This window comes from Mesoplodon bidens (genome assembly GCF_964165515.1).
Source record: "Mesoplodon bidens genome assembly, chromosome: 4".
Taxonomy (NCBI): Eukaryota; Metazoa; Chordata; class Mammalia; order Artiodactyla; family Ziphiidae; genus Mesoplodon; species Mesoplodon bidens.
This window is the reverse complement of record NC_138160.1, coordinates 66,665,394-66,687,823: the sequence shown is the minus strand read 5'-3', so window position 1 is coordinate 66,687,823 and position 22,430 is coordinate 66,665,394. Positions and strand designations below refer to the sequence as shown.

Below are 22,430 nucleotides of genomic sequence, written 5' to 3'. Positions count from 1 at the left end.
AATAAAATGCAAAGCAATGTCAGACAAAAGCTAGTTCTACAGGAAGGACTTTCAGGCATTTCCCTTTTCTAAGCATTCATTAATAATTTTTACTACTCATTATTAACAATCAACATCCATGCTGAATATTCATCTCATTGTTTCCTTTTATTTAGAGTGGTTTAATGTTAAACATGATAAAAAAAACTTACACCTTGTTTTTTCATTCTAGTCATTGTAGTCTTTATTGGCCAGTGAGTTAATTTAGAACCTTACAAAATATATTTTTTACATTTACTTATTTATTTATTTTTGGCTGCGTTGGGTCTTTGTTGCTGCACGCAGGCTTTTCTCCAGTTGTGGCGAGTGGGGGCTACTCTTCATTGAGGTACGCAGGCTTCTCATTGCGGTGGCTTTTCTTGTTGTGGAGCACGGGCTCTAGGCATGCGGGCTCAGTAGTTGTGGCGCATGGGCTTAGCTGCTCTGTGGCATGTGGGATCTTCCCAGAACAGGGCTTGAAACCGTGTCCCCTGCATTGGCAGGTGGGTTCTCAACCACTGCGCCACCAGGGAAGCCCACAAAATATTTTTAAAGTTTAGTAGTTATTTTGCAATAATATTCACATGAGTTTTAAAGGTTAATAATGACTAATTTTCCTCAAAAAATTGTCTAACATGAATATAGAGCCTTTGCTCCCACTTCCATTCTCAAACTATTGTTTTATTTATGTAAATAAGGCTTTGATAAGACTTTCCACAATAAGCTCATATTTGTTAAAGCATTTAACATGTTAAATCATGTTTTTCACTAGTGTTAAATGATATCTTAATTTCTCTAAGAAAAGTCTTCAGTTAAATCCAAAAAGTCCTAAGTTGATAAAGTGAAGTATTAGCACCAACATCCATTTATAGAAATTAGTGTTACGGACTTGCCTGGTGTCGCAGTGATTAAGAATCCGCCTGCCAATGCAGGAGACACGGGTTTGAGCCGTGGTCGGGGAAGATCCCACATGCCGCAGAGCAACGAAGCCCGTGTGCCACAACTACTGAGCCTGCACTCTAGCGTCCACGAGCCACAACTACTGAGCCTGTATGCCACAACTACTGAAGCCCGTGCGCCTAGAGCCTGTACTCCGCAACAAGAGAAGCCATTGCAGTGAGAAGCCCGTGCACCACAACAAAGAATAGCCCCTGCTCGCCACAACTAGAGAAAGCCCGTGTGCAGCAATGAAGACCCAACACAGCCATGAATAAATAAATAAAAATTAAAAAAAAAAGAAATTAGTGTTCCATATAATAAGATATTCAAGAACCAGTGTTAATTATGTTGGCTCCTGTTGAAAATATTCACTTACATTTATAAGGTTTTAAATTGAGGCAATGAATTTCTCTTGGTCACTGGTAAAGAAAAGATCTTGTTCAAAAATTGCCACAGTTTGTTATTTCACAAACTCAGAAATGTCACAAGCAAATCATATAAACTACTCTCAACAATAAATGTCTTATCTAATGATTAACCTATAAGAACTCCTGTTCCCCAAAACCAGAACTAAGTTACCCCAATATTTAGTAGATTTCTGAATATCATCTCACTCTTTTAAGTATCATTTTAAATTATATTTTAAAAATTCAAAAAAGACATAGTTTATGATTTTCACAAATTACTTCACTTATATACTCCATTATATTTCACTTTGATTTTTAAAATGCTGTTTATTAAAGGATTAAACTCACAGGCATAAAAATCATGAATCCAGCTACCCTTCTACAGTCAAGACTGCCAGTTCTGGTTAGAACAAAGAAGTGAGTTGACTTCCCACTTCATAAATGGCCAATTTTTAAAAAAAATCTATTTAAAGCAACTATTAGTAGAGGCATTTTTTCAAATAAATAGGAAATGTGATATACAGATATGGATCAGGCTTTAAATTCTAAAGAGAATTCAGAGGTCCCCTGGCTCAGTCTTCTACACAATGCAGGACTCCTTTCTATAATATTAGAGGCTAGGTTATAAACTGGTGGCCTAAGGACCATTTGAAGCCCATACACATAGTTTATTTGGCCTGCACAGTTTGTTTGTTTTTCAATTAAACCCACCTGGAGCTGCATTTCTACTGCCCCTTTGGATGAGCCATTCCCTCTCCACTTCTCCACAGCTCCCACCACTTCCCATCACCCCACTTCACTCACTCATCATCTGCCTGGTGCTTTAAGCATCTGAACATTTCCGTCAGTGACTACTGTTCTGGAGAAAGGGTAATCTACTCTGTGGCTGAACATCTCCATGAAAGGGAAGGGAACTCACAACTTTGCAAGTTGACCAATTTCACTGTAGGCAACTCTAAACAGTAGAGAGACTTGTCTAGAATAATTTCCAGACACAAACTAATTCTATCCTCAGAAACAAAATGAGTCTACTCTGTCTTCCACAGGAAAGCCTTCTAGATATCTTAAGACAACTAACCTTCCTAGGTCTTCAGAGCTGCCAAATAGTCCTCATAGTAATATACTTTCAAGCCCACCCATGGCATACTTCTTTCAATGGATAAACCCTACTTATGATTTATTTTCAACTATTATTTATGGATTCATTCATTATGCATTCTAGCTATCAATGTTGCTCTTCACATGTAATAATGTAATATTTCCTTTAGATCAGTGATTTTTAAACTTTCTGGTCTCAATACTCCTTTATACTTTTAAAATTCATTGAGGATTCCAATGAACTTTTGTTTGAGAGTTATGTTTATGGATATTTACTCTATTAGAAATTAAAATTGAATTTTTAAAAAAATTTGTTAATTCACTTTAAAAATACATAGTAATATTACAGCAAATTTCTATGAAAAATAAATGTTTTCCAAAATAACATAAATGAGTAAGTAAAGCAGTATTGTTTTACATTTTGCAAATATTTTTAATGTCTGACTCAAATAAAGACAGCTGGATTCCTATAACTATTTCTGCATTCATTCTGTTACAATATCACACATAGGTAGCCTCTGGAAAACTCGGGGAGAATGGAAGTAAAAAATGTAAATAATACTTTAATATTGTTAAATAGTTTTGACCTTGTGGACCCCTTGAAAGGGTCTCTTTCAGGGACCCTCCAGGGGTCCCTAGACAATATTTGGAATCCATTTATAAATGCTTTCATTAGTGTAGCTTAGGTTCCAGTTATTTTCTCTAGCATCAATGGCATTCTTTTCACTTATTTGAGCTTATGGTCAACTAAAATCACTCGCTCTTTCTCAAACAAATTGCTGTCATGTCAATGCAGACCTTATACATAAATTTCCTTACAGATGCCATTTTGTTGGCTTCAGGTTACCCTTTGGTAGTAGATGCTGTTGGTGCCCTACCCAGGTCCCCTTAAGGCCAGTGTAAGTGCTGGCTGATAACACACAGCAGCCCCCTTCTCTGAAGAATTTCTCAGTAATACTGGAGCCATCTTGCTTGGGAAGCTATGTCTATCTCTACGTCAGCCAATGACTGACTGACAAACCAATAACTTACAGAGTACAAAAGGTCAGCCTCAAGGACACAAAGTAGGATTAATTCTGGGTATCTGTGCTCCAGAGCTTCAAGGAGATCAGACTAAAGTTAGTCTCTAGTGAGACCACAATCTTCCTTAGCTTTTATCCCTTGTTCTGTCCTGCTTCTGGCACTATTTTTCTTCTAAGAACACATCCCTAATAAGTCACTTTAATAGGAATCTCCATATCAGGCCCAACCTAAGACATTTTTTATCTCATCAAGATTATTGCAATATCAACTCTACCATACATCATATTAGCTAACCATCTCAGCTGTACTCCATCTCAAATATGCTAAGAATTGTATTATAATGTACTGCAGTGGTTCTCAAAGTGTGGTGGTCCCTGTACCAGCAGCATCAACATAACATGGGAACTTAGAATTGCAGATTCTCAGGCCCCAGTCCAAACCTACTGAATCACAAACTCCATCACAGAGATGTGCTGTAAGTAACTAATCCACTACTGTTGAACATTTTAGTTTCTATTTTTCCTATTATAAATACCGGTAAAATGAATATACTTGCATGTAAAACTTTGTGTACATTTCTGATTATTTTATAAGTATTTGTCTGCAATTTACTTTGATATAAAAGTACTGCATCAAAAAAGAAGATGTATTGATACATGAATCAGGGATGGATATGTAATACAGCAAGCACAGCAAAATGTTAATGGTAGAATCCAGGTGATGAGTACGTGGATGTTCATTGCAAAATTCTTTCAACTTTTTCATATGTGTTTGAAATTTGTTGGGAAATGTTGAAAATAAAAAATGTTGAAAAAATATATTTTGTGAAGCTAAATTCCTAGAATTGGAATAGACTGTTCATAGTATGTGCACATCTTCAAACTTTGTAAAGTTAAAACATCAACCAGAAAGTGTCAGTTCCCTCACACTGTCAACACCACTTTTTAGTGCTTTTCAAATGTCTGACAACTTGTTAGGTAAAAACTAGTGAGTTATCTTTTAAATCATCATCTCCATGTGCATTTTTTAAAGCTAATATATAATGAACTGAAAAGCTTCCCAACATGCTTGGCTTCAGATAGGATGTTGGTTATTTGAACCAGGAAACAGTAATCAAGATTTGAACACCTACTCGGGGGCACTTACCTTATTACCAAGCACACTATCCTCAAGAATAACTTGCAAACTAAACTGTACAGGCGAGAGTAACTTCCAGGCCAGCATCATACACAGGCAGAGGGGGTTAGTGCTGGACTGCTCAAGGGGACTGATTTAACAGGTCCTAAGAAAGGACTCTTCCTTCACAAAAAAGTCTCCTTTCCCATTTTACCAGGATACTCAGAATTCTAAGCATTAGAGTTCTTTCTTTATGTTGAAGCAATTAGATTCCCACCGATTCAATTTTTTTTTTTTTTTTTTTTTTTGCGGTACGCAGGCGACTCACTGTTGTGGCCTCTCCCGTTGCGGAGCACAGGCTCTGGACGCGCAGGCTCAGCGGCCATGGCTCACGGGCCCAGCTGCTCCGCGGCATGTGGGATCTTCCCGGACCGGGGCACGAACCCGTGTCCCCTGCATCAGCAGGCGGACTCTCAACCACTGCGCCACCAGGGAAGCCCCTCAATTTTAAAATTCAAGTATTTTACTTCAATATGGGTTCCACATAATTATGGTGCATCCGTAGGATGGAATGCAATGGAGCTATTAAAAAAGAACTATGGATATCTACATTTACTGACATGAAAAGATATTCATGCTATGCTTGTTCATTGCAGAACACAAGTATGTATGTGTGTGTATGACAGAAATATGTATAAGGATACTTACTAAAATAATAATAGTGGTTACCTCCAGTTGAAGGACATATGGGAGTTTCTTTACTCTTTTAATGTATTTCTCTATTGTTCATTTTTACAATAGATATATAAACAATTTTATTAACAATATAAAGTACAATAAGGCTATTTGCATTTTGATAAAAAGAAAATTGAAAATATCCCAGAAAACCATTAAGCCATTATTAGCACCTTATTAAATTTTAATTTAGCAAGATTTTCAAGTCAAGGTTAAAGTTGCCTAAGGAATGAGACCCAGATCCAGCATATTTTAAAGGACATAGGAGAAAAATTAAAGGCAGACTAGGTAAAGAGATCTCCATCCATGCATTAAGCAACTGAGGTATAGGCCTGTATTATCCTGGGGGGGATTTCACTGGGAAAAAATCAACAGGCAACTGAAGGCATCTGTGGTCTTTAGATGCAAGAGAAACCAAAAGGGTGAAGGCTTACTACAATCTGTACAGACCCGGAGTGAATCTTAACTTTACCACAGTTCCTACTCTCAATATTATAGAAAATAACCTCCTACAAATGATGTTCACTTCTCCCACTACAGCACGTCCAGTATCTGATGGCAGTTAATTTTTAAAATATATTATTTATCAGATTTAAGTTTTTACTTTATACTTTACAAACACTGAAAAGAAAAATATGACATGTTAAATCACTCACCTCCATGGGAAGACATGTTTGTACATAGGCAGATGTTTCTCGATGTGACACTGCAGTCCCATTTTTAATTTGAAACTGTGTTTTGCACATGTAGCCATCAGAACAGTCCTGTGTTCCATCACCAAACAATACATAAGAAAATGTCAATTATTGTAAGAACTCATCATTCTAAGATCTACAGCATCTCATAAGTTCCAAACAGAGTAATGAAAAACTAAGTATATTAAATGAGATAATATGGAGAAAGAAACTCATCCAATACCCCTGTACATAGTAGGTACTCAATAAATAGAAATTTTAATCCCCTACTTTTCACACCTATTAATGATGTTTCCTCTTCTCTTAGATTAAATCCCTTTTATGCCCCAAGCATTTCAAAGCATAGAATTCATAGAACACAATGGATTGGCAGCTGTTTAAAAATATCTAAACTTATAGAAATATCTTGTCACATAATTAATACTGATGTTCATGGCATATACAGAAATAGAAATTTTAGGAGGACATGCATCTTGAAGCTAGAAGGGACCCTCTATTTCAATTTCTTGTTCATGGGAAGATCTCCATTAAAAGGTCCCAGAGAGGTAATCATTCAGCACCTTCCTAAGCACTTCCAGAAACCTGCACTTCACTCCCTTACATGACTACCACCTCCATTTTGGCATATGACACATTGTTCATTGAGAAAGTTTAGTTCCACATTGCACTAAAATATTCCCCTTTAACCTTAATTCACTGGTTCTAGTTCTGCCCTCTGGAGTCTAAACTCTTTTCCACAGAGCCATTATTCAAAGAGTTGAGGACAATTACCACCATTTTCAAATGTTTGTTGTAAGATTTGATTTCCAAGCCCTTCACCAGTTGCATTTCTCTTCTGTTTTTTATATTTGCTGTTAAATACACTAATGGATGATGTTCATCTAATTGTGTTAAGTTTCATTTTTTTTAAGGCAAAACTTGTTTGAACTTAATGAAGTCATGTAAAAATGTAATAACTTGCCATGCACAAACATACTCACATATCAATGAATATTATTAATTCTCCACTAAAATGTCACACTAACATTCATATTTTAACAGAATTAAAATAATTATAATTAAGAAAAACATGGTTACTTAATCTGACGTAGTAAAAAAAAAAATTCATAATTCACTTAAATACTTTTACTAAGTTTCAAATATCCAGTTTTTAACTATAAAATAAGACAATTTTAGAGTGTTTGTGAGCTATTTAATATTGATATTTTTTAAAATTTGTGTCATGACAACTATGTAAGAGCATTTGATATTAGGTAACTATCCTGGGTTGAATTGTATCCTCCCAAATTTCATGTCCACCAGGAACTTTGTTGGTGACCTTATTTGGAAATAGGGTCTGTGCAGATGTAATCAAGTTAAGATGAGATCATACTGGAATAGACTAGACCCTAAATCCAATATGACTGGTGTAGTTATAAGAAGAGGGAAATTTGGCTACAGAGACAGACACATGGGAGAAAGTCATGGGAAGAAAGAGGCAAAGATTGGAGTGGTGCATCTACAAGCCAAAGAATGCCAAGGATTGCCATCAACTACCCAGAAGCTAGAAAAGGCACAGGAAGATTCTTCTCTAGAGACTTTGGAGGGAGCATGGCCCTGCTGACACCCTGATTTCCAACTTCCAACTTCCAGAACTGTGAGAGAATACATTTCTGTGCTTTAGGCCACCCAGTTTGTGGTACATTGTTATGGCAGCCCTAGGAAACTAATACAGAAACTATATTTTCTGAGAAATCTGGTGGCACCTTTATAATACCTCCCAGTTAGTTAGGCTGTCATCCCGCCAGGACTCACACAGGGGCCGCCCTGCTGTTTGGTCATGATCAACACTAGTTCTGATTGACTGCAGCCAACTCATTCAGACTGGTTGATACCACTACCATAGGTTGTTAAATATTTTTAATATCCTTCCTGCCTGTAAAGTAAGCTATTAGGCATCGAACACTATCATCTTTTATTATTTCACTAAGGTTCTACATTTTGTAGATGGAATTATTGTTTTAAATTCTAGTGAAAGCTATTCTCTTTTCTACTAGATTTGAACCAGAAAGATAAAACCCTGGCAGTGTCGGCAGCTATCGTGTGATTAAACGGAGCCTGAGAATAAAGCCAATGCAGAGGAAAGCAAGGCCATAATATGCAGAGACCAGATCCTGATTACACTATTTATACCAACCATACCTGAAGCTAGCTCTACCCTCAAATTTTTCAATTACATGGACCCCAAAAGTCCCTTCTTTGCTTCACCCAACTTAAGTTGGATTTTCTGTCACTTGTAACCAAAATAATCTTTTTATAAAGTGACCTATATTGCATTTACTAGTTTAAAACGAGACTTTCTACTGTATTGTATTATCACTCTCATTATGATAATCAATACCTGATTATATAAAAGATTTACCAAATACAATAAAACCATAATTGTATGTGTTTCTGAGAAAAAGTACTCACAGTCTGCAATTTAAAAATAATCTAGCGACTTTGTAGCCAGCAACTTTGCTAAGTTTGTTTATAGACTATTTTTTATTTTATAATTATAATATTTGTATCATCTATTAATAAAGATGGTTTCACTTCTTTTCCAAAAAAAAAATTTTTTTAATAAAAATAATCTAGCAACAGAGAAAAAAAATCATAGGATATTCAGAGAAAAGTCAGAGTTAAACTGTGTGTACTGAGTATAATTCATCGAATGAGGATAAATGTTCTATTTCATATTTCCTATACCTGAGTGCTGGTCATACAACCTCTTCCTAAGGGAAGTTACAATTTAGTAAAACTCTAATTACAGTGCAAAATACACCTCCTTTGACATCAAAGAGGTGAGTCAGAAATTCCTGTATACCTATGTTATAAAATCTAAATAAATTATCTGGTATCTTTTAAGATAGAGACATTATTTTCAGTATTACTTATAATTTAAGCAATTTAAATCTCTGTTTTAGGCAATTTCTGATACTATTTATTAGTGTCTATAGGGAGGTGCAAAAGAGTTTTTGACTCAGCCTATATTTGGTCATGGTGATTTTCTTTTCAGTATCAATCTCTTAATAGTCAAGATTAGCCTTGAAAAATTAAATACAGAAAAAGCAGAGTTTTATAGCCTTTCAAACATTTACTTCCACAGAAGTAGGCCTTTCTCCCACGTCATTTTAATTTAAGGCAGAAAATGTTTTATTCTTCACTGTTGAAGGATGCTTTCTTAGAGACAACAAACATAAAGATATGAAAATTGCCCTCTGAACTGGCACTACAGTCAATCAAGGCCAGTAAACAAAGTTGAACTCAAACCTCCCCCTGAAAATTCCAGTGGACGTTCTGCTCTAGCTTCCCTGCATTCTTTTTGTACTTACAATTTAACATTAACCTCCTTTAATTTTTTAACATTGATTAGTTTTATCCCTCCAGTTGATCCTAAGATCAGGGCCTAGGCCCCATCCCTAGAGAAAAAAAGGCTGCAAAGGGAAGCCAGGGTCCTTACTGTAGAATCTAGACTGTCCTCCACATAAAAACCTCATCCCCACAGAGTCTGAAAACATCCCACACCTGCATGGGAGGAGGTGGAACAAAAGGAACCTTACAGCTTACCGAGTTCAACCCTCCTGCTTTAGCGATAAGAAGGTGAAGGACTGAAGCACTTTTAAGAGACTTGTCTTACAGCTAATTAGGGGCAGAGCTAGAAGTAGAAGGCAAGCCTCTTGGCCTGTGTTCTTTCTACTACACTAAGCAAGTTCTGCCAGAGAGCAGGATCATGGCAGAAAGATCTTTACTGATGCTCATGGACTGGTATACGCCAGGCTCTGCACATGGAATAACAAGCTCAAGCCACTCAGAGTGTGGTCTGGGGACCAGCAGCCTCAGGGTCACCTGGGAGCTTGTTAGACATGCAGAATCCCAAGCCCCACTTCAGACCTTCTGAATTGGAATCTGTATTTAACAGGATCCCAGGTGATTTGTGTGCACATTTGGAAGCACTGAGGCAGGGAGCACTGCAGTCCCTGCGGGACAGCAAACTGACTGCATTAAACAGTGGTTCTCAACCCTAGCTGCATATCTGAATCACCTGAGGAGTTTTCAAAATGCTGTTGCTGGGGTCCACCCTCAGACTGGTGAAGTGAGAATCTTCCCAGTAGCCTCTAATGAAAAGCCAGGGTAGAGAACCACAGCACTAAATTCACTGGAGTCCCCTTCTGAACTCTGAGAACAGAGCCAACCACAGACTCTGCAGCTGCCTCAGCAGAAAAGGCCACAAACAGCTCCCAACTTTCAGGAATTCCAGGGCTCACTCGGAGCACTCCATATACTAAACTTGCCTCTGTGGATGCTCATCTTGGAGCTTCGACTGTGCTGAGACTGCTTTTTGTATGGTCTTCACTACCACCTCAAACCCTACTCTCTGGCAACTTGCCCAGCCTTGACCTGGTCATCTATAACAGCCAGTAATCTCATAACTTAAAACCTTCCCATGTCCAACTACACTTCTGCCATCAGGATGCCCTGATGCCCACTGCCACAAAGCAGGTTGCTCCACAATGTCACTGTAGAAGAGAAACTAATAGGAAATGCAGGTGCTGTATGTAACCCAGACACCACTAATAAAAAGAGAACATTTCCTCACAGTCAAAACTCCTCAGGTCATCTACATGGAATGCCCTTCACCTTATGCCAAAACAAGGAATAAAGATTTAAATGAGGAAAAAAATACCGTAAATGTGTTCAATGAAAACACTGGAAGATTATAAACTCTTTTATCTATCTATTTATTTATTTATTTATTTATTTTTGGCTACGAGGCTTGCAGCATCTTATTTCTCCAACCAGGGATCAAACCCGTGCCCCCTGCAGTGGAAGCAAAGAGTCTTAACCACTGGACTACCAAGGAATTCCCTAAAAGCTTTTAAAGGATATTTAAAAAGTAAATAAAAATCTTGAAGTCATGTAAAATAATGATAAATTCTACTGCATGGAAAAAATTCTTAACACCATAAAGTCAAAAGGCAAATATTAAATTGTGAAAAAAAGATCTGTAGCTCAAATCATAGAAAAGGACTAATTTTTTCAATATATAAATAGCTTTAATTTCCTCAGTATATTAATAGTTCTCACAAACCAATAAGACGAACAGCCCAATAGAAAAATAAGCAAACAATATAAATAGATAGTTCACTAAACAGGAAGTATACGTGGATTTTAATCATATAAAAATATGTTCAATGTTACCCATAAGAAAAATGCAAATTAAAACTATGTGATACCATTTTTTACCTATCAGATTGGCAAAGATCAGAAAGCGTGAAATACACTCTGTAGGCAAAGATGTGGATAAAACAGGCAGGCACTCTCATACATTGCCAAGGGCAGGGTAGTTTAAATTAGTATAACCTCCCTGTAGAGCAAGTTGACAATAACTATCTAAACTTAAAATGCACATACCTTCCATCCAGAAATGCTACTTCCAGGAATTTATCGTGCAGATACAATTGCACATGTAGAAAGTAAAATTCATGCAATGATATGTATTAAAGTATTGTTTTAATAGCACAGTATTGGAAATAACCTAAATGCTCATAGGTGAGGATTGGTTAAATAAATTATAGTATATCTAAATAATAGAATGCTATGCAGTCATAAAAAAGTGACTATAAGTATTCATATGGAATAATAACCAAAATAGATCATTAAGTTAAAAATATGCAGAACAGCATGTATATATGTATATTATCCTACCATTTGTTTAAATATAAACGCATATGCTTGTGTACATTGAAGATATCTGAAAGGACACCGAAGACACTGGTATGAGTAATGACCTCTGAGGTTTGGGTAAGGAGGGTGGGAAGGTTAGGAAGGAAACTTACTTTTTTAGTGTACAAACCCTTTTGTGCCTATATACAAAAAACACTTTATGTTAAACAAATACTTCATTGATTGCCTTTTGAACATATGCTTCCAGGCCAGCGCAATGCTGCAATGGATTCCAACTTGAACTTTTCAGGAGAAAATGTTCTGGAGGCCTTATAGAACCTTAGAGAGACAACCAAGTTTTCTAGTGTAGTACTGACTGCATACTAAGGATGTCCTAACAGAACATGTTTAGGTCTGCTTTCCTACAAACTGTCAAAAGCTATGCCACCCAGACAGTTATGTTATGCCTGTTAGAATCGAGCTATCCAAATAACTATGGGGTTCTTGTAGCTGAATTTTAATAAGCTTTTAACAATCTACTCTAGAAAAACACTGCTGTCTAAAAAATTAGGTGGTTATCTAAGAGCCTCAGCCCTGCTTTGGAATAAAGGATTGCATATAGGATGTAAACTCAAGTTAACTGCCCATAATGATCAGCTGCAGGAAGGGCTTGTCAAGGCCACTGGGGAGGAATTAAGACAAGAGGAAGTTTCTAGGTCACTGCTGGAACTGAACAAACAACAGGACCTTCAAGGCCAATGGAACCCTGAGGAACAGGCCAAACCTAAGCCACATTTCTCAAGTGGTTGCTCTTTCCTCTGTAAGAGATCAAACCAATACTACCAGTAACTGCCCAGAGCTAATTAATCTTGGGGTCAAAAAAAAAAAAAAAGAAAAACTGCTGCTGAAAAGCAAAGCTTTCACTGGGTAAGTCAGACACTAAACTAGTATCTGTTCATTTTTTTTAAAGCCTGAAAGTTAGATGGTGTATGAAGGTAACTGTTAAGGATTTAGAGATCCTCCAGAACACAAATTTGAATATATTAAAATGTCTCCTTGTGCCCCAACCCCCACCCAATCTCGCTAACCGATACTGCTACACCTTCCCAATATGTGTGTGGGTGTTGACCATGGCTGACTCTGATGCCTCTGAGTCAGTATCAAGAGTGACCAGATCCAGTCAAAGTGATTCATGGGTAACTGCCAGCCTTTGACTCAGGCAAAAATTCAGAAGACCAAAAACTCAAGAAACCAAAAACCCAAAAGTAAAAGTAGGTATATAACATATTTCACCTTTGAAAAAGACCTTGGTCTTCTCCTCGGTCTTGTAGTATTTTGGAGTTTATTAAACATGACACAGCCGTTTATTGAATAGTCCACCAATACTTTCTCCATACTTTCTGGGGGAGAGGGTTGGAGATACACCTCAGATAATAATAAATTCCAGCTGAGGGAGCTGAGGCTGTCCTTCTGGGAAAGCATTAAATCTTCTTCTGGATGTGTGGTCGCATCCAATAGAGGACCATACCCCCTTGCTTCACCATTTGCACAACATAACCCATTATGATTATTGCCTTTATCTGTGTGACCTAAGGTGTGAATGACTACTGAACACATTGGTTCACTAACTGGGAATTAAACCACAAAACATGGTGACCATTGGTCCTTGATTGGAGGTTCTCTGGCTCTGCCCAGTTTAAAAGAGCTTTTTCTTAGCATGGTCATGGTATGAAACTAAAAGAGAATCTGTGGGATTTTAACTTGAAATATTCTCTCTAAGGCAGCCGTGTGTCAGAGGGTTATACTGCCTTCTCTTATAATACTTAGTTCAGCAGTTACTCTTGTTTACATTAGCATACTCATTACAGACTCTTATTAGGTTTAAAGTTCTAATCAACCTATAAACAAAGCACAGAGGACTAATTATAGTTCCTGAACAGAATCTAAATATTATAAATCTTGATGATGTAAAAATAATAATATAATTAATTTAAAAATCAGAAGGAGGAACAGAAAGGAATGTGGGATATAGTATAAGTACTCTAAATTCCTCATCTATCACAGCAGGAATCAATAGTTACTATCCAAAAATGAAAAATCAGGAATTAAAAGTATTGATATATGTTAAAGTTTACAGGGATCACTGTGAGAATAACTGAGTTATTCTTCACCAATAGGGGTTCCTTTAAACAAATTTAAATCATCCATATGATGGAATACTATGTAGCTATCAGTAATAATGAGATAGTTCTATATATGCTCACAAAGAAGGATGTCCATTACGTACTGTTAGGTGGAAAAAGTAAGTTACAAAACAATGATCCCACTTTCATAAATATGTTATAAACGTACATATATTTACATGTGCATAGAAAACAACCTACAGAATTGAGTCAGAGGAGAGGGAAGGAACTGTATTTTATATATCTATATATTATTAGAATTTTTACAATGATCATGTACTGTTTTTCCTTGTAAAAGTTATTTAATTAAATATAAAAATCCAATCCATGAAAGAAAAATGTAATACTGTGCTTTCCTTCCACTCTCTGCAATCAATAATACTCTAAGAACCATAAAATGTTCTTGCATACAATATTAACTTTTATTTTCTCTCCTTTTTAAACTTACCCTCTAGTTGCTAAACCAAAATAAGGCCAATATTTCTTTCCTAGGTCACTACCTAATTATGGTATACCTTCACTTTGCTTCTCAAGTAGACATTGTTTTACACCACTTAGGGCCTTCAATTTTCAATTCCATTCAATAAAGACATATTGAGAACCCCAGCACTGTGCTCATTTTAGTTAGTTTTCCTACAACAGTCCTACTCCCTTTCCCTGACAGGACTCTACCAAGTCCCTCTGCTTTTTACCTCTAACCCCTTCCGACTTCCTAGATGAGCAGTAGAACACACTGCTCTCCCCTTCCCCAAAGGCAGGTCAAAGCACAGCAAGCACCTGCTGTATAAAAAGATAAATAAAATAAAATTTAAAAATTAAAAAAAAAAAAAGCACAGCAAGTGCAGTGACCCCAGGGAATAAAGAGCAGAAGAAAATCAGCCACTTGTCAGCCCAGAAAAGGAGGTTACTGGACCAATTTGATGACCTTATGGGGGAGAGGGGGCGGGGATGAGCACACACACATATCTGTTGATATGTACTTGCACAGCCTGCTTATTTCATGCAAATTTTTTAAAAATGGTTATAGTTTAAATAATGCTAAATCCCTTCTCTTTCTTGGAGCCAAAGCATCAAAAGTAAGTTTAGATCACATTGGTCCCATTTTCTTTATTAACACTTTCAACAGATATCTCTACAATGTTGTTTCACTATTAAGCATTTTTGTGGAATTTCATTCTCTTTTCCCTCTTTCACTTTTTAATAATTTTTTTCAGGTTTTCCAAACTGCCCATTTTGATTTTTCAACTTTCAGTTCATAAATGTGGGACCTCCATGTGTACCCTCATACTTTTTATTATATTAAACAATTTGGTTCTGCTTCCAAGAGCATTCCTGCTTATTTGTGCCCAAGGATTGGCCAACAAATGCTATAAGGATTGGAGGGGAGATGGGGGCCTGCCATAGAAAAAAAATTTTTTCTCTCTTTGTTTCTAATTTCAATTTAAGTTTGTAGAGATTTTACCATATTTTGTTTGCTCTAGATGAAATGTTCTCAAAGGTTTATCACTGCTTTTCTAATATCATAGATAAAATAAGAAAACAAAGATGACCCAAGTTCTGACCTTCTCCATCTTGATTTCTAAATTTAAAGTTACTCCAAATCTTATTCCTCTCATAAATAATATTTTTATAAAATTACCTGTTATAAGGGAATTATTCAAGAAAATTAAGAGTATTAAAGTAATTTTGTACTTAATAAAATAAACTGAAAGAAATTTTATAGACAGTAGCAAATTATCAGGGTAGCCAATTGTCACTTTCATTTCAAAGCACTGTCCTTGCAAAGCCATACAAATAATTTATTAAGTTTCCTATTTTTTCATGAAATGAAGGATGCCTGATCTTAAGCAGTTTTACTGGGAGAAGGATCCTGCTGTGCGGGTGGGAAGAAGGAAAGGAAGGTGAGAAAGGCCTTCCTGGCATGGGTGCATACAAAGCAAAATGGGTGGCTTAAAACAACAAAGATTAATTCTCTCACAGGTCTAGATCTGGAAGCTAGAAGTCTGAAATCAAGGTATCGACAGGGCCATGCTCTCTCTTCAGGCTCTAAGGGAGAATCTTTCCTTGTCTCCTTCTAGGTACTGGTTGTTGCCTACTTATAGACACATCATTCCCATTTCTGCCTCTGTATTCACATGCCTTCTTTCCTGTGTGTCTGTATCTCTGTGTCCAGATTTCCCTCTTCTTAGAAGGATATCAGTCAGATTGCATTTAGGACACATGCTAATCCAGTATGGCCTCGTCTTAACTTGATTAATCTGCAAAGACCCTATTTTCAAATAAAGTCACATTCACAGGTTCTGGGTGGACATGAATTTTGGGGGACACTATTCAGCCCAGTACAGGTGAAGAGGCAGGAAGAGGTGGGAGAAAGGCAGTCCCACAGCTCCTGCACCTAACACAGGGGTAGTTGCCCAGAACAGCTGAGGGAGGCCACTGTTTCAGAAGCTGTTCCAACCTGAAGATACTAGGCCAGATTCTCATGGCTGTTGCGGGAAAACAAAAGGGCTTTGACCAATAACGGGGATGAAAGTACTGACAGCTTTTAGAGAAGGCTGCACAGTAGTACACTCACTGTTTTTATTCACGGGACCTGGATAATGTGAGATTGAAGACTTTACTGGAGTCATCCTACGTGCCAAAAAGAGCATTCAATATCCACTACTTGGATCAAAACCAGAAACGTGGCAAACTCACACTGCTGGCAGAGAAGAGTGAAGAGGAGGAAGGAGAGAGGGAGGATGTTGTCCACTCAGCCTTTTTTATTGATGTAACAAAAGTTTCCTGACATATTTTCCAGAATGAGTCACAATCTCTGCCCTCATAGTCATTTCCATTCCAAGCCTGTGTGTGTTTAAAGCTCTTATACTGATGCCCTCTCTTTCTGTATCTTCCATCAGAACTCCTGCTTCCCATAGCTTGACATTAGCAGGTTGCCTCTGCATCAAGGCAGGAGTTGTGTGAAAGCCGGGTGGACACAATGCAATAGAGAAGGAGTAGAAGCTCACCACCTCACCCCACACTTATGCTACAAATCTTAGAGAGTCTTCCCTCATTTCCATGAATTAATCATGTTCTCCCCATGCTGTGTTCCCAACCATAGGTTTAGAAACAGACCAGCTGAACTGATGGTCATGTATCTAACAGAATCTTAGTTTAAAACCAGTATTCATTAAATTTACATTTCATATAATAAGGCAATAGATTAGTATCCTTCAAGAATTTTTGCATTCGTCTAAGTGTTTCTTTGGTCTTCTAGCCATGATAGAATAACAGAGACTAGATCTACTCTCCCATCTTAAGCAACTAGAAAACCAAACAAAAAATATATGAAATTGGGGTTTGCAGATGTTGGACACAGGCAGTGTAGGACAGTGATCTCTGAGGAAAAGGAAATAAACAAGGTAAGCTCTACAAGTGTCCCAGCTCACTGCCTGAAGAAAGTTCTCAAAGAAAAAGATTAAAATGGCAAATGATTTCATTGTTTGTTTAAATAATCTAAGAGAATCAACAGAAAAAGTAATAAAATAAGAGAGTCTCAGAGAGTGGCCAGGAAAAAGATCAACATATAAAAATCAGTAACTTTACAACTGTAGAAATAATCAGTTAAAATCATAAAGATAAAATACACTATTTCTGGTACGAACACAAATTGTCAAATATACAGGAAAATACCTATCATTATGTCAAGGAAACTCTATAACTGTACTGTAGGACATGAAAATAATCCCAACAAGTTTTTTATGAAACTTGTAAAATGATTCTAAAATCACTTTTAAAAGAAAATGCATGGGGTAATTAATTTAAAAAAAACAATGAATGATAGGATTATTAGATATTGAAACCAACTAAAGAGCACTAGTAATAATTAAAATCTATGTTATTATGACAGAAAAGAAAAATAGATCAGGGATTAGAGTATGGAGTCTAGAAATAGAAACATTTACATTTTGGAATTTAATATATGATAAAAAGAGAATTTAGATCACAGATGGAAGAATGGATGAGTCAATAATGAAATGAAGTCAAGCGGTTCACCATTAAATAAAATAAACAAACTACATTACCACATCTCACAATCTCTAAAATAAATTCCAGATGGATTAAAGCCCTAAACATAAAAATTAAACTAATAAAGGTCTAGAGGAAAATATAAGAGAATATTTTCTTAATTTGAAGTTAGGAAAGATTTCCTGAGCAAAACACCAACCCAGAAGCCATAAAGCAAAAGACTGGCAGATTTATTAAATATTAAAAAACTCCTGTTTGACAAATGATACTATTAACAAAGTTAAAAGAGAAGTGACAGTCTGGGAAAAAATATCTGCAATACATATAGGAAATGAAGGATTGATAGTCGTAATATATAAGTTACTTCTACAAATCACTATTACAAAGATAAACAACTACAGTAAAAGAGACAAAGGGCATAAACAAGAAATACCTAGAAGAAATACCAGTGACCAACAAGCATATAAAAATATGCTCAACACCAATGTAATGAGGAAAATGCAAATTGAAACAATATATCATTTTTCATCTTTTAGAATGAAAATTTTTAAAGATCAGTAATATCTCATAGTCTAGAGAGTATGAGAAAATGGGCATACTCATATACTATTTAAGAATATAAATTGCTCCAGTCAGGAGAGAAATTTTGCCTTTCTCTTTCACTCACTTATTCATTCAACAAATATTAGCACTTAGTTCATATAACATGGTGTGCTAGGCCCTAGGAATACAGCAGTGAACCAAACAGACAGAAGTTCTTGCCCTAAGGCAGCTTGCACTCTGGAGGAACAGATGCAGGGCGGAGAAGATAACAACTGAATATGTACAGTAGATGGTTTTAGTGCAATAAAAATAAATAAATTAGAGTGAGGGGGACTGAAGTGATAGGGTTAGGAAGATGCTATTTTACATAGGGTGGACAGACAGGAGGACCTTGCTGGTAAGGTGAGGGATGATCTGACTGAAGTAGGGAATAAGTCATAAAGCTACCTTTATGAACACACTAGACAGTGGGAATGAGCTGCACTTAGACTCCATAGTGGAAACAGCAGGGATAGTATATGGCTGGAGCAGAGTGAAGGAGCATGAAAATGATGGAATTTAAGACTAGAGAGGAAAGGGGTGAGAACAATTTAGGCCATGGAAGTCATGATCAGAGCTTTGGATTTTACCCTGACAAAGACTGGAAGTCATTGGAGGATTCTGAGGCACAGACTGTTATGATTGTACTCACATTTTTAAAAGATCACTGTAGCTGCTGTTTAGAGACCAGATTCCTAATGGGCATTAGTTAGGAAGCTATTGCAATAGGCCAGGCGAGAAATAATGGCAGCCTGGGCTACAGTGGTGCAGTGGAGGTGGTGAGAAGTGGTTGATTATGGACATATTTTGAAGATAGAGTTAGTAGGATTTATTAATGGATTAAACATGGGATGTAAGAGAAAGAGAGAAGTCAAGGGGAACGCCAGGTTCTTGTCCCTAGCAGCTAGAAGCTAATATTTACTGAAATAGGGAAATATGTGGAAAAAGTAGGTTGTGAGGGAGAGGGGGAAGGTTAAGTAAAAGTGAGTTAAATGTGCTGCCTCATGGACACTCAAATGTATGTCAAGTTGCTAGATATAAAAGCCTGAAGTTCAGGGATATAATAGGTGTTAAAAATACAATTTCAAGAGTCATCAGTGCATATATAGTATTTACAGCCAAGGAGCTGGGTAAGATCTCCTAGAGAAAGTGTCTAATTGGAGAAGAGAAGTCCAAAGATTGAGCCCTGGGGCACTCCAGAGTTGAGCTATTGGGAGATGAAGAGGAAGCCACTAAGAATAGTTGAGAGGTAGAAGGAAACCACAAGGTCAGCGTCTCAGGCGTGGAGGAGTTCAAGAAGGGAGTGATAGCTGTGCCAATTTTGCAGCATCTGTCAAAATGTCAAGTGAGCATACCCTCTCATTCAGTAACGCTATTTATCTATTCTACAGAAATAAGAATAAGTACACACAAAAATTGTTTTGCATGGACATTTAATAAAGTATCATTTGCCATAGAAAATTAAATGCCCATCAATAGAGGAAAGCTTAAATTATAGTGCATCTGAACAAGAGAACAAAATATAACAATTAAAAAAAAACCTGGCAGATGGAAGTTATTGATATGGAATAACCGCTGGATATTAAGTTAAAAAACTACTTTAAGAACAATCATATGAAATGATTGATTCCACATATATGGAAAAAGAAAACATATACATATATGTTACCTGCAGGGCAGGCAGGATAGTGTGATGAGAGAAAGCATGAGCTCCAAATCAGACTTCCTCAGATATAAATTTGGCTTGTTACCGTGAACAAATTTCTTAACTTTTCTGACCTTCCTCTCTCCTATAAAATCCCTCAAATGGCGGTTCTAAGGATTAAATGAATTAATATACAAAAAAGATCAGTGTCTGGTATATAGTAATCCCTCAATAAGTGTTATATATGAATAATGTCTTAATAGTGTACATTATAATATATAATAACCATATATATGAGTGCATAGGAAGAGATTTTGAAGTTTACTCTCCAAACTGTTACCACTGGTTCCCTCTGAGAAGTTTGGGACTGGGAATTGGCAGGGGGGTGAGAGGTAGCTGAAAGGCACTTAAAACATTTTGACATATATGTCTAAATTACTTTCATTTTTAATAATATACTAGTGCATATTTTTACAAAAGTATACGTGCATTTCTTATGAAATTTTTAAACTTTTTTTTTAAGTTAGAGAAGAGAAAAGAACAGTAAACATTTATGGACCTCAAAAGCTATTGCAATTTCTATTCAGCTGACACCAAAAAAGATAAATCAAAGAATTGGGATAATGTGAAGCAGGTAATGTAACATTTTCTAGCCATTTCCAAGAAAGATACACAGACAGACTTGTGGCAATAAAAATAGAAAAGACAGAAAAGAAAAGCCTGAATAATGAAATAAAGGGAAGAGAATGAAATCAAGCACAGATTCACAGACTCTGAGTCTAACCATTCAGGCAAACAAAAGCCCTACCTATCACACCTGAGAGAGGCAGTCACCCAGTGTCTCCTGACACATTTCCAGTGACATAGACAGCATGTGTCACCTTATATTAACCAAATATAGTCCCTCACTGGTCCTACTTGTCTCATCCAAAGTAACACATTTAAGACTCTCTCTTCACCAAGACTGACTCTTGGCTACATATTCTGACTCCACTACCTTGTCTGGGCGAGCCCAGCCTTGCCCAGTGTGGGCAGAGAGAGCACTCCAAGCAGCAGGCTGCTACAGCTGCTCCAAATCTAAAGCAAATACAGCTAAGATTCTTTCCATTTAATGACGCCAACAGGTAGAATTGTTAAGACAATGTGGATGTACAATTGCATGACTTCTGACTTTGACTAAATTCTCCTTGGAGAAACAACATGTATTTGCAGGAGACAAATACTAAAGCATACTCTATGCAGGCTCAACTTAACTCTTCTGTACATAACTCAATGTTTTTCATCACTTCGTTCTTTGTCTTCAGTACAAACCCTTCACCAGCTCCTTCTCAGACCTTCCCAAGGTAGAGCTCACTACTCCATGTAAGGCTGTGCCTCTAATTACTATTTACTGCATTTGCATGTGTTTTTTCTCATTATAATGTCATTAGCATGTGAGGGAGCCTGGTTGCCAGGGCAACCAGGAGTGGTGAATGCACAGCACAGCCTTTAATGAAAACTTAACCCTACTTCGTTTAATTCCCACTGTGTTTTTTGGCTCACTTCACTTTTGTGGTCGCAAGAATGGAAATATCCTGCAGTTACCCCTTCTTATGTGGTGTTGCTCCAAGGTCTTGGGAACCTTTGTGTTCCCCTGAACATACTAACAACACTTTATATTTCTCCTAGCTAACCTTGAAAACTTCCTCTGATAACAATAAATTCTCCTTCTGATCAACAGTGCTCACTCAACACAGTCCTTTGAATATCTAAAATAGTTTATTTTTCTCCAGACTAAATATTCTCAGGTTTTTCAAATTCGATATGTTTTTTGCAGTCCTTATTCACCTAATGGCCCACCCCTGAAAACATTCTAAATTATCTGGTTGAGACCAAACTCACTCCTTCTATAGCATCCTGCCAATCTGGTAGCCTTCTCAAAAGGAAATAGATTAGTTTGACATGACTTTTTTTTAGCCAGCCTACAAAGGTATGCTTATAAAAGCTAGGTGTAATAATAATAATAATAATAATAATAATAATAATAATAATAAAATGGTTTATCAGATGATCAAATCAAGATTTAATTTTAAAAAAATCTCAGTCAGGAAAAAATGAGATGATATTTGGCATGAATAAAAGCAAAATCCTAAAACTAGGCTCAAAAATCCAGCTACACAAATACAGGAGCTCTGCTTAACAGTAAAGCACACCTTTAAGCCACAAGATATACATGCCTTCAAGTTCAATAGGAGCCAAAGTGTAACAGGCTGTCATGAAGGGATTTCTTAGAACTCAGTTTGTAATTGTTATA

General features: G+C 36.7%; 1 protein-coding gene across 4 annotated transcripts in view; it reads right to left on the bottom strand.

The window, feature by feature from the left end:
* Positions 1-22,430, bottom strand: part of ATG10 (autophagy related 10) — a 234,428-nt gene that overhangs the window by 170,728 nt on the left and 41,270 nt on the right. For 3 of the 4 annotated variants that reach the window (XM_081231548.1, XM_081231549.1, XM_081231550.1), the window contains exon 3: positions 5,993-6,100. The exons of the other annotated variant lie outside the window; for it this stretch is intronic. In XM_081231548.1, coding sequence (XP_081087674.1) covers positions 5,993-6,100 — 108 coding nt within the window. The remainder of the gene's footprint in view (positions 1-5,992; positions 6,101-22,430) is intronic. 4 annotated transcript variants of the gene reach the window in all.